The sequence below is a fragment of the Mytilus trossulus genome, chromosome 3, assembly GCF_036588685.1.
Source record: "Mytilus trossulus isolate FHL-02 chromosome 3, PNRI_Mtr1.1.1.hap1, whole genome shotgun sequence".
Taxonomy (NCBI): Eukaryota; Metazoa; Mollusca; class Bivalvia; order Mytilida; family Mytilidae; genus Mytilus; species Mytilus trossulus.
In genome coordinates, this window is record NC_086375.1 from 84,597,203 (window position 1) to 84,610,269 (window position 13,067).

The 13,067-nt window shown below is 32.6% G+C and overlaps 1 protein-coding gene across 1 annotated transcript in view; it reads right to left on the reverse strand.

Moving 5' to 3' along the window:
• The window catches only part of LOC134712681 (neuroligin-4, X-linked-like), a 208,236-nt gene extending 202,692 nt beyond the window's left edge, over window positions 1-5,544 (reverse strand). The window contains exon 1 of the mRNA XM_063574455.1: window positions 5,235-5,544. Coding sequence (XP_063430525.1) covers window positions 5,235-5,529 — 295 coding nt within the window. The 5' untranslated portion in view covers window positions 5,530-5,544. The remainder of the gene's footprint in view (window positions 1-5,234) is intronic.
• Window positions 5,545-13,067: the final 7,523 nt, after the last annotated feature.

Below are 13,067 nucleotides of genomic sequence, written 5' to 3' on the forward strand. Positions count from 1 at the left end.
AATAGAGAATAGAAACAGAGAAGAGATAATAATCACACCAAATAGCAGAAATCAATCTACATGTATGCCAACAAATGAGTTCCTCTCGCAGGTTACAAAAATCCCGTACCTGAAAGCGGTCTTCAATTGGACCCTTAAAAATGATGTTTACTAGTTCAGCGAAATGCATGCCACAAAAGACCAAGAAACATACAAATGAATTATTGATTAACTCTGACAGTAGGTACACTGCAAACATGTATATATGTTTGAAGGTCGTCTATTGGTCTCAAATTGCTTACGTGTATTATAATTGATGTCTCCCAACATTTTACTTTGGTTCTTTTTTTTAATTCGAATATTGCATTTAAACATTTATTCCAAGGTTTAAAAGTTGAACAAGTGATATGCATGATCATTATTCATAGTTTACACAAAAACTACGTCCCAAAGGACACATTTTTATGTACAACAACAGATCATCTATCCAGAACACTGAAACTGAAGAAACTGTATTTAACAGTATATTTAGAATGTTAAATGTCAGGGTATCACATCACCGTAAATTGTTACAAAAGAGAGTTTTTTGTAATAATAAAGACAAATAACTATCTCGAAATAAATGTAGATATACTATTACACCCCAGTTCTTGTGATATTTTATATTTTCAGATTATAACAAATAACATGTATGCAATGTCATGTGGAAATATACATTAGTTGCTGAAAGTTATATGAGAATTGATCTGCTCTGAATATACTTTGGAATTCTCAAAAGTCAATTTCATTGTTAGAAACATCTATCAACTACTGATTTCAAAATCAGTAAATAGCAAATACACCACATCTTATAAATCGTCAATGCTTGACCCCAGTAGCAATCTTTCTATGTAACACAAACTGAAGTTGACTATTGATCACAGAAAACAAAGGTAAGTGCATAACAGGCGATAGCGGTCAGGAGATACCTGGTGATAGTGGCATGGGATTACAGAAGACAGATGTCAGGAGATACCTGGAGATAGTGACAGGGGATTACAGAAGACAGATGTCAGGAGATAACTGGAGATAGTGACAGGGGCAACTGAGATAGTGGTCAGTCGATTATAGGAGAAGGCGGGCAGGGGATACCTGGAGATAGTGGCAGGATATTATAGAAGACAGTGGTCAGAAGATTACTGTAGATAGGGGCAGGGGCAACGGGAGACAGTGGTCAGGGGATTTCAGAAGCTAAGACATCGGTTAGAGATTGCAAGAGATAGTGATCTGAGTGTTAGGGAAACAGGGGTAAAGAGGGTTTCAAGTGACATAAGTCAAGATATAACAGGACCAATGACCTAAGGATTACGGAAGACATTGGTCAGTGTATTACATGAGAAAGTAGTTAGGGTACTACAGGAGAATGTGGTCAGTTGTTTAATAGATTACAAAAGAACGACAGTGGTCAAGGGGATAATAGAATTTCTTGTATAGAGCTCCAGGATAGTTATTGCAAATTAGTGTATGTTAAAAATTGCCGTGATGAGTTTCAAAAGTATCCAATCAGTCTTTTTTCAGACTCTAGTACGATACAAATCTATTTTCCCAAACAAATCATTTTGATACCGTTTTAATATGTGAAAACAATACCATCTATTTTATTTTGCATAAGTTGAGGTCGTAATTAAGATGACATTAGCTAGCAATGTTCATTCATTGCGTGCATGACAGTGTAAATTATCAATTTATTTTTAAACGGATAAATCTAATTGAAGAAAAGACAAAATGTCAGAATGAGACAAACATAATTAGACGGAAAGCCAGTGTTTATTTATGACAAGATATAGAAAGTAAAAGGTTTTAGTTTTAAAAGTAATGCATATGGTAGTATTAAAAAAACACAAGACAATTACCTTAAATCATGAAAGGTCGACATGCAATTTCAAATGATCGTTTCATCTTCCCTTCCAGCCCATTAGTCCTATCGAAACGTCAAATAAAAGAGTGCAACTCAGTCTGATCAATGTTTTATACTTTACCATACTTAATGTGCTTTCATCAATAGTTTAATATAGGAAAATAATCACTGTTTTAGTTCCCGTGTTGTCCACAGCATGTGAACTCCGACTGCATGGAAGATACGCCGTTTTATTAAATCATGCCTTGTTTGCGGTTTTATCTCGTTAATATGTCGCTCACTTAACTGAATGAAGAAAGGAAAACGAATAGCTGTGTGTAATTAAAACTATCATTTCTGTTTTTAATCAAGTAACAAAAAAAGAATTAATTTGCAAAACAAACCACAGTTGCAATACTTGTCTTATATGATGTAAAACATATTTTTCCGAAAAAAAATCTTAATATCATTTCCAACAGCGTTATATTAGCATACGTTATCAAGTGCTTACAACAATCTTTTGGGTTGTTTTGCTGAAAATTAAGTATGTGTATTTCAGTTCTGATCAACTGTCATTAATTCTTATTCGTTTTACGATGCATATAATGCACACTGAAACTCAACATTGAAATATCAATTATTAATACATGTTTATTTGCTTTGGTAAGGCTGCAATATTCCCGATTTGTTTTGTTTCCTATGTACAATGTTTACAAACATACATTATCCTTATTTTTAACTTAAACCAATATAGGCACATCTCCAGAGTCATTTCTATTTGTAAATGTATTAATTTAAACAAGTAAAGTGAACTCAATTTAAAAAAGCATGGGTGTATAATAACGCACACTCTAAAAGTAAATCAATTTTATGTTTATCAATATCTATGAAAATACCAAGATTTCAAATAGTCAATCAACAATCACATACACGCACATTACCTTAAAATATGATAGAGCGAACTAGTCCGCAGCTATCTAAAAAGCTCCAACGTCTATCCATTAGAATAAATAAGCATAGAAAAATGATTAATACGGCAATCAGTATTTGTTTAATATTTGTCCAGTATTACGTATTTAATTATGCTGCTACATATCCAGATTATGAAAGTCATTTGACAGATAAACATTCAGAGTATGCACAAAGTAGACATAAGAACATATAATTTAAAGCATCACAAGGGTAACAAAAACCTTCTCAAAATATGAAACAGTTCAATTGAGAAAACATAACGGTCTAGCAATAGCAATCCCTTTAGGAAAAACACATATGACAGACATAAACCAACCACAACGATTGAACTCCAGGCTACTGACTTGGCACAGGCACATACAGAATGTGCTCTGTGGTTGCAATTGACAGTGCATTGTAAATTACAGTGCTACTTGAATTATAAGAACAAATTATGTCATCAGTTGAATAATTTTTATATAGATTAGACCTTTAGTTTTCTAGTTTGAATGGTTTTCCATAAGTTATGTTTGGAGTCTTTTGTCGCTTGCTGCTCGGCATGACCCAAAGCTCTGTATTGAAGGCTGAATCTTGATCTATAACGGTTTACTTTTTTAAATTATTACTTGGATGGAAAGTTGTCCCATTGGTACTCATACATGCACCACATCTTCTAATATCCATTACCTCTTCAGATCGATACAAATACAACAAGCAGAAATAAAGACCGGACGTGGCAAGATATTTATATATTCCTCCTCCCTAACAACAAACAGGATACTACGTACAGATTTATGTTTTACCTAGTCTCTAACCTTTTATGTACATACAGACAATTAAATTCATTCGTCAAGTCTTAGGTCAAGTTACAGATACATGCAATTTTGCAAACAACTTTCTGACTGAAATCTACAAAATCATGCACGAGCCATCAACTATAATATCAGCATTCAACCGAATTATAAAGTCTCCTAAAACAATGACATAAGGCCACTTATAAATACGTGATAGAAACAGGTGATTAGGCAGGGAGAATAATGTAGATATTTAAAGTCATCTTTGAAAAACATCTTTCAAACACATTGCAATAAGAAAATAAAGCGTGTATACCTGTATTAGCGCCATTCTCTGATATTCCAAATGCAAAATAAATACGACAGAATGCTAGGGGTTCTAAACTCACTAGCGTTTTAGATTCATACAGAAAGCAGGTTTTGGTAAAACATATGTAAGCGTTATATAAGATGATTTCTTAAAACACTCGAAAACGTTCAACCTGGTGAGTCAAATAGTATTGTCATGAAGTCCGAAAATATACTGTTGTAGAACAGACGTCAAATTCCCTCACAACATCACATGATCAATATTACCATTTTGTCACTTTTCAACAAAATAGGGTATAGTTGTCTACCCGAAAAGCCAGGTAAAAACTACTATTTTTGTGAAACCTTATTTTGAATATTTTTTCTACATTTTTCTGTATGTTAACATCCCCTTAAGAATTGACAATTTTAATAAACTGACAATCTAAAAAAGAAGATGTGGTATGCTTGCCAATGAGACAACTATCCACAAAGACCAAAACGACACAAACATTAACAATTACAGGTCACCGTACGGCCTTTACTGCCTTCAACAATGAGCAAAGCCCATACCGCATATAGTCAGCTATAAAAGGCCCCGATAAGACAATGTAAAACAATTCAAGCGAGAAAACTAACGGCCTTATTTATGTAAAAAAAAAGGCAATCGTTCATTACACTTATGAGTACAACATCAATATAATGAAAAGATATTCAGCAGGTTTTGTACCAGGAAAAGGGTAAATATTGTTACTCTTTAAACGCCTGAGTAAGCTTTGAGTTTTACAAGTTCAACGACAGATTAAACAAGCCTAGTCCTTGTTTACAAGAAAAAAAAAACAAATATAAAAATGAGACTTTCCTTGCTGTTATAATTAATCAATTAATTATTCATTTTTTTGAAAACTGCTAGAATATAACAATAAACGTTAAATGGCATTAAATAGACAAAACCAATTTCACAGACGGTTTAATGAGCGACTATATTAAGACAGAATTTTCTGTGAAAATCAATAACTCCAGCACATCATTTATCCGATTTTATTATCTTACTTTCTCTTTAAATCATAAAAGCAGGCGTTTCTATAAAACACATAATTGTACTAATAAATATAAACTGAGTTAAGTATTGAGAGGACATTGTATAGAATACAACTGACGGAATGTGCATGTTGCTTGAGGTCAATTTTGAACTGCAGCTTTATGAACATTAATTAGCAATTTCATCTTAACCACATCGAGAGAAATTAAGTACTCGGAATAGCTTGCGGAAAAGTAGTTATCTAACAATTGAAGTTACATAAATAGGTACAAGGACTTTATTTAAAACATTTTACAATACTTACCTATTGTTGGTATATACAGGTTAAAGGTCAAACAGTCCTCGGATTGGCGGATAATATACGGCTCTAATCTTCTAGAGTAACTTTCATAGTGATAAATGTTGTTTGCATTCGATCTTTTAACATTACTAATTGGCTGATAACAAACGCCACGGAGACTTCGACTTAGAAATATCTTTCTTCCTGTCCATCTTTCGTCAGAATCAAGTGGTTGATGAAACCGTTTTGCTACTCCATATTCGATGCCACCTATTGCCTCTACAGGTGGAAGTACTGGGTTAGAGAATGGAATAAGCATTCCAGATAAAGATCCCGAAGGTGTACTAAATACACGTGGTACACTATGTCTTCTACATTGAATACATCCAAATAGGTACACTAAGGTGAGCAGCGAAATCCTAAACTTCCCCCGTTCGATCATTTTCGGTCTTTAGATGTCACAGTATGAAAATAAAACACTAACTATATCGTCATGACAAACTGGTTACAATAAAATTCTCGTTAAGTAGGTTGGAATGGAACAGAACAGGAAACTGAACAGCAGAAAATGAATTGATTTACAACATCAACTATCAGTTCCTTAATCTTTTTTCTGGAATTAATTTTCCCATAAATTAACAATCAATAAAGCAGGAACATACATCACACTATTTCTCTGAGCAAGTACTCCATCATCCAGTCTACAGATTCCTCATTTACTACCTTATTAAGTCTACACAATTTGTCTTCAATAAAACAGACAACCAGTCCAGATTTGCCTTCTGTTTATGTATATGAAACACTTCGTTTCACATCAAGATCGTTACAAAATGTCTCTTTCTTTAACTCATCATAACTTATGATATATACTCGATAACGAATGATCTACGAACGGAAATGAATTAGATAAAAAGTGATACTATTGTTTTGTATGTATGATGTGGCTGTTATCAATGATGACAAATAATAGCAGACAGTTTCTGTCATTTAGTATGAAGTCCAATAATTTAAACTGGAATCACAGGCTCTGTGTAAATACTAGACTGACATCAATAGCTACAATTCTACGATCAGGCAAATAAATAATGTGCTCAGAACAAATACCCAGTCAAGCGATTTGTTTCATTATCCACTGGTAGTAATCTTTGTTATCAAGGATCAAAGTTATTAACTCACATTCGCTTTACAATATGATCAAGTGCAATTTTAAATTTTAAAATCTTCAACGAAATTGAAATTTTTATCCTTTTTTGAATATAGAAAAGAAAGTAGTCCTGTGAGATTTGAAATAATTATCAACGTAACATCTAAGATAATTAAATTGCTTTGTTCAAACTACACCACTGTCGAATGAATATAAAACACATTTTATAAAGAAATAGGTATGCATAAGATCAGTAAAGATCGATATAATTGAGCAGAGAAGATCTCATTATTAAGTAAATCAATTATTCACTTTATTAGGTTTCAATCAGATCTGTGGCACAAGAGAAAGTATAAGGAGTATGTTTGGCACCAGAATGGTCCAGTATGAAATTTATTTGGCACCAGTGGTGTCCCGTGGAGGCATTGTTTGTTTGGATTATGGTGCCACGATGTTTAAATGCTTTATTAGAATCAACAATCGTCTATGTATTAAAAGAGAAAGAGGAATCATAAACGTTAAGTCGAGAAAATCAGACAATGTAAAAAAAAGAGAATGTGGTATGATTGCCAATGGGACAACTATCCACAAAAGACTAAAATGACACAGACATTAACAACTATAGGTCACCGTACGGGCTTCAACAATAAACAAAGCACATACCGCATAGTCAGCTATAAAAGGCCCGGATAAGACAATGGAAAACATTCAAACGAGAAAAATAACGGCCTTATTTATGTAAAAAAAAAAATAACAAAAAACAAATATTGAACACAATGTCAACATTAAGGCCTTAAAGACAAACAACAGACCACAACCAACCACAGAGAATAGCAACACGAAGTCAATAAAACAAAACAGGGATAAGCTTTTGTCTTTCTGATTAGCCAAATAACTGTTTTGCACTCGAACGTTGTTAACTACAAATAGATACTCGTATGATCGTGAGTCAAATAGAAACAATATCAAAATATCAAAATTAAAGATTACAAGGTATATTATCACGATAACATTGGTTTTAGATGACACAGTCTAGATATTGAAAATATGCCATTTGTCTTCGTTGAAAGAATATAAAATTACTCTGATTAGGTTTAATGAACCATGCATTCCCTGACCGGACACGCATGACAGTAAATACTACCTACATAACGTTTTCTCCTCTATACTTATTTGATTCAGATTAATTACAATAGTATGTAAGCAATTATAGGCCTTTAAATGACATAAACCCATACCATACAGTCAACTTTGAGAGTTCCGCCAAGAATAATGTAAAACAATTCAAACGAGAAAACTATCGACCTAGTTTATAACAATTCTTTAAGGAAAAAAAAACAAATATGACAGACTTGAACCCACGACAACGACAGGTACCTAAATAATTTGGCGGAGTTCAAACATGCTTGTGAGCACCCAATCACCTCTCGCCTGTGCCGAATAGTTGTGTATAATACACCATAAGAAAAATGTAAAAGTCAGTTAAAAAATGGCTAAACTCAATAGATCGGCTCGAAACACAAATAAAAAAACATAGCATTAATGACAGAAAGCATAGTGCAGTTACTGGATGCTAGAAGAAAGTGGATTTCAAATAGTCAATAAATCATTTGCTACCAGACTTAAATACCAATCAATACAAAATCCATTGTTTTAAATTGCAAAAGTGCAAACTTAAAAATAAGAAGATATGGTGTAATTGCAGATGCGACAATTCTCCATCAGATACCAAAATGACAAAGCAGATAACAACTGAAGGTAATCGGACGACTTTCGACGATGAGCATAACCGTTACCTCTTAGTCTTTAACATACTGAGAACAAAATGTGTCTATTCTTTCACAAATGTACATGATAAGGTTTTGTTCCTCCTTCAGAATAGCAAAGAATTCTACAAACATTCGACAGTAAATTGAAAAAAACGTCTACAAAATTGTTACAATACAATTTCATTTAATTAGTCGGCTGTTGTCTGCTCCTTGGTCGGGTTGTTGTCTAAATTTTATATATACGCCAGACGCGCGTTTCGTCTACAATAGACTCGTCAGTGATGCTCGAATAAAAAAAAGTCAAAAAGGCCAAATAAAGTACTAGATTCTTCCAGCATCTTCGTTACACACTCATCAATAACAGAAAGGCAGAAGATGCCAAACGAGATTTTTAAACGCATAAATCTACCAACGCAATGGAAAAGGAAAAGAAAGAAAAAAGACAAAAAATGCATCAAAGAAAACGAGACTGAACACACGAATAAATAAGAAGAACCAATTTTTGCATACAATATGCTAAATTGAAATATACCTGGGTATACAAAAAACTTGCATCTTTTTAGGAATAACAACCATGACAGGTTTATTCAAAGCGGTGTGGACTTGTAAAACAGCATACAGGAATTAAACAAAAAGTAGGCATTACTTCAAAGTCTTATAGTTTATTATTCTATGTAGCATGAGGGAAAAGTTTCAATTAAATCAAAATTATATAACTAAATAAATGATATTGACATAAAAAATGTTTTCTTTGTAGATTTATTCATTTCAAGATCAGCTGTTTTGATTTTAAGCCTTTTGAACAGTCAGTTACAATACATAAGTAAAACGAGCGATATCACAGTTTTACCGCAACTGCTTTTCTTTTTTAACACCTTTCAATTTTGGATAGATACTTCCTGCTCAATATTTTTAATATAACCTTGTTTTACCTCTATTTGTCAGTTTCATTTTTGGCTTTTATTTATAAAATTATGAGAAAACAATCCCATAAGGAGATGAAGTATGATTGATGATGTCGAGACAATAAAGTTATTACTTAAATGAATTATTGAGACAAGTAAAAAACGAAGAAACGAGTTAAATTTTAGTTTTGGTATGACATAGTTTATAAAATAAAATATCACAAAAACTAAAACACTGAACTCCAAGGAAAATTCAAAACAGAAAGTCCCTTATCAAATGACAAAATCAAAGCTCAAACACATCAACAGTATAGAAAACATTAGTCATAATCTTGAGTGGGTATATACATTTCTTAAGTAGCAAATGGCGGATTGAAACCTGATTTAAAGCTAGGTAAACCTTTCACTTGTATGACAGTTGCATAAAATTCCATTATATTGACAACGATGTGTGAACAAAACAAACAGACATAATAGGTAAACATGTCAATAATAGAGATACAGCATTCAACATTGTGTTTTAATCTTATTGACTATGGAAAAAAATATGTTACAAAAAGCTCGTTTAGGAACGATTGTAATTTCACCGAACGTTATATGACCTTTTCAGTATAGGGACAAGTCAATCCAAAAAGACATGTTTAATATCTATGCTACTTTTCTACAGCTTATTGAACACCAACAGGAGGATATGTTGAGCTTAATGAAGAGTAAAACATTCTTATTTACGTCAACAACATACACCAATCGCATGAATGAGCTGAAATAAAAAGTTTAATTGAATTTTTAGTGCAGTTACAAGATTTAACAGTTGTTAACAGGAAATCATGAATAACAAATCTAGCATTTACAAAATCAATACTATAATTGCAGTTTATGAATATTAAATTGAGGTGCTGTCATAATGCATTTACAAAAAGTATTGATATGTTCTGTTCAAAATTGTAATTGAAATAAAATAAAAAGATATGAAGCATGGTTGCATTACAATATCAGGAAAAGGCCTAGGAGAATAAAAATGAATGCTCTTTTTCAGTTTCATCAACGCTATCATTGTTAACACATTTGATTCTGTTTAATGTAACACCATGTTAATGAACTGTTACATTAAACAGATACATACTTCACGTAGGTGGCAATAGACTACGTTTGTGTCATTTTCAAAGTTTACTTGAGTGATGATGAAATAGTTGTTTTACTGTTATCTTACTAAAATGTGTGTCTAACAACAACATAAAAACCAACGAAGAGATGAATGTGTTATACGTTCTCTTACTTTTCATTCATTTAGATTAACTGATAACTTGTATAATCATGTCTTCAAAATCTGCTTTAAAAGCAATACTGTTTTAGTTATCTGGTTATAATTTAGAACGGAACATATTTGTATATGAAAGTGTTTACAAATAAGGACATGCGAAGACATGTTACGTTGATACGCTATCAAACTTATATATGTTTGTTAGACTCTTTAAACCTTTTATAAAAACGTACCTGACGATGGTCCTATCAGACACACGCATGCGTGAACAAAGAAAGGTTTATATAAACATATGGTCATATCAGACACACGCCTGCGTGAACAAAGAAAGGTTTATATAAACATATGGTCATATCAGACACACGCCTGCGTGAACAAAGAAAGGTTTATATAAACATATGGTCATATCAGACACACGCCTGCGTGAACAAAGAAAGGTTTATATAAACATATGGTCATATCAGACACACGCCTGCGTGAACAAAGAAAGGTTTATATAAACATATGGTCATATCAGACACACGCCTGCGTGAACAAAGAAAGGTTTATATAAACATATGGTCATATCAGACACACGCCTGCGTGAACAAAGAAAGGTTTATATAAACATATGGTCATATCAGACACACGCCTGTGTGAACAAAGAAAGGTTTATATAAACATATGGTCATATCAGACACACGCCTGTGTGAACAAAGAAAGGTTTATATAAACATATGGTCATATCAGACACACGCCTGCGTGAACAAAGAAAGGTTTATATAAACATATGGTCATATCAGACACACGCCTGCGTGAACAAAGAAAGGTTTATATAAACATATGGTCATATCAGACACACGCCTGCGTGAACAAAGAAAGGTTTATATAAACATATGGTCATATCAGACACACGCCTGCGTGAACAAAGAAAGGTTTATATAAACATATGCATTTTGGTATGGCTACATGTTAAAAAAATTAAAAGTTCGCTTTAACGTTATCTATACTCTTACCCACCATTCCACTCTAAATCAAACAATAATTTATCCCTAAATGATATCTTCCGTTTTAATCACTTAATACGACACACCCCGATATCTATCATCTTATTATCTTTGATTACCTTATTTGGTTCATTTGCTACAATAGATCGACTGTTGTCAAACATTTCATTTGACATAAACCCATCAAAGATACCTGGATTAACCCTGTATATCAATCATAACATATCTGTTTATTCTCAAAATGTCCATGCATTTACGTTAATTCAATTCATTGTATAACCAACGCTGGGTCATAAAAACTTCAGCGATGTTACATTTGTCAAAGACAGGACTTTTTTACAACTTGACCCATATATAAGTGTATAAATATGTAGGTAGCCACACTTCCGTAATAAAAAGGCTTGCTTATAAAGAATTACAGGCGTCACTTCCTAACCAAATTAGACCAAATCAAACAACATTGTTTTCAAAGTCGGGGTAATATTGAACAAAACAAAAACAGCCCGTCTTTATCTTTTTAACATCGTCAACAGTAAATATTTTCAAAGAAAATAAAAACCAAGAAGTTATCATATACCAGAGACAATTAGGCTCTTGGACAGTTATTGCTTTTAAAACATGATACATTTGTTTTATATATGACTCGGCCCACTGAATATACAAATGTTTTGTTTCTATTTTTATTGAACTTATCAAGCTTATACAGTTAGATTCATAACTTTTTAAATGCTTTATAATATTGTAATGTATTTAACTTCGAACAGGATGTTATCTGTAACGTATTGATAAATCCCACAAATCAAAAATATGAACCTTGCACTTTTAATATGCCCGTCTATACTAATTATGTAAAAGCATTAGCTGTGAAATAAACAATATAACAATTTTTCATTGATCTAATAAATCATAAATAAATATCTAATATTCGGAAATTAAAAAGTGTCCTGCTGTTTTAATTGGTTTGTTTTCTACTTTTGCTCTTCAATATATCTATCATATCAAATATGATCATTTATAAAGGATGATTTTGAAACCCACACAATAGCACATGGTGAATAGTATGATAAAGTAAATGTCGCATTTATATCTAAATTACCACCGTATCACAGTAATGCATGTTACGTACAAAATACTGTATGACTTTTCGTTATTTACTCAAAGCACGGAATCTTGGAATCCATCATGGCTTTTCTATGCAACAGAGGTATATGTAAGCTGACAGTAAATTGGAATAAATGTGTCCATAGAATGTAATACTGAGGTTTCTTAACACCAATAGCATCATTAGATTATAGACTGTTATATACAGTGCACTTTTGTCAATAGATACATGCTTACTCATTCTTAGATCTTTAGATGACAGTATAGTCGTCTGATCTGTAAGTTTACTGATTATATCCTATCCCTGGATCATAAAATTTTTGACTGAGTGTGGATTCGGGAGTGTGACAGTTGTTGTCCATTCGTTTGATATATTTGAGATTTTGATTTTGTCATTTGTTGGGGTACTTTCCGTTTTTTTATTTTCTCGGAGTTCAGTATATAAGTGATTTTATATTACTTTTTTTTTGCAAAGAGTATGGTGCTTGTATTGTTGGAGAGAAGGTAAGCCTGACGATACACACTTGATCTCGCTTCTCTTGTAGATGTTCATGTAATTCCTTTGTTTTTATTTGTTACCTTGATTTGTTTAATGTATTAATGAGATTTGACCATCGGTAAATTATTGTCGCCTTTAACGTCCGCAGGAATTGTTTGACACCACTATTGGTACTCGATAATCATATCGCTT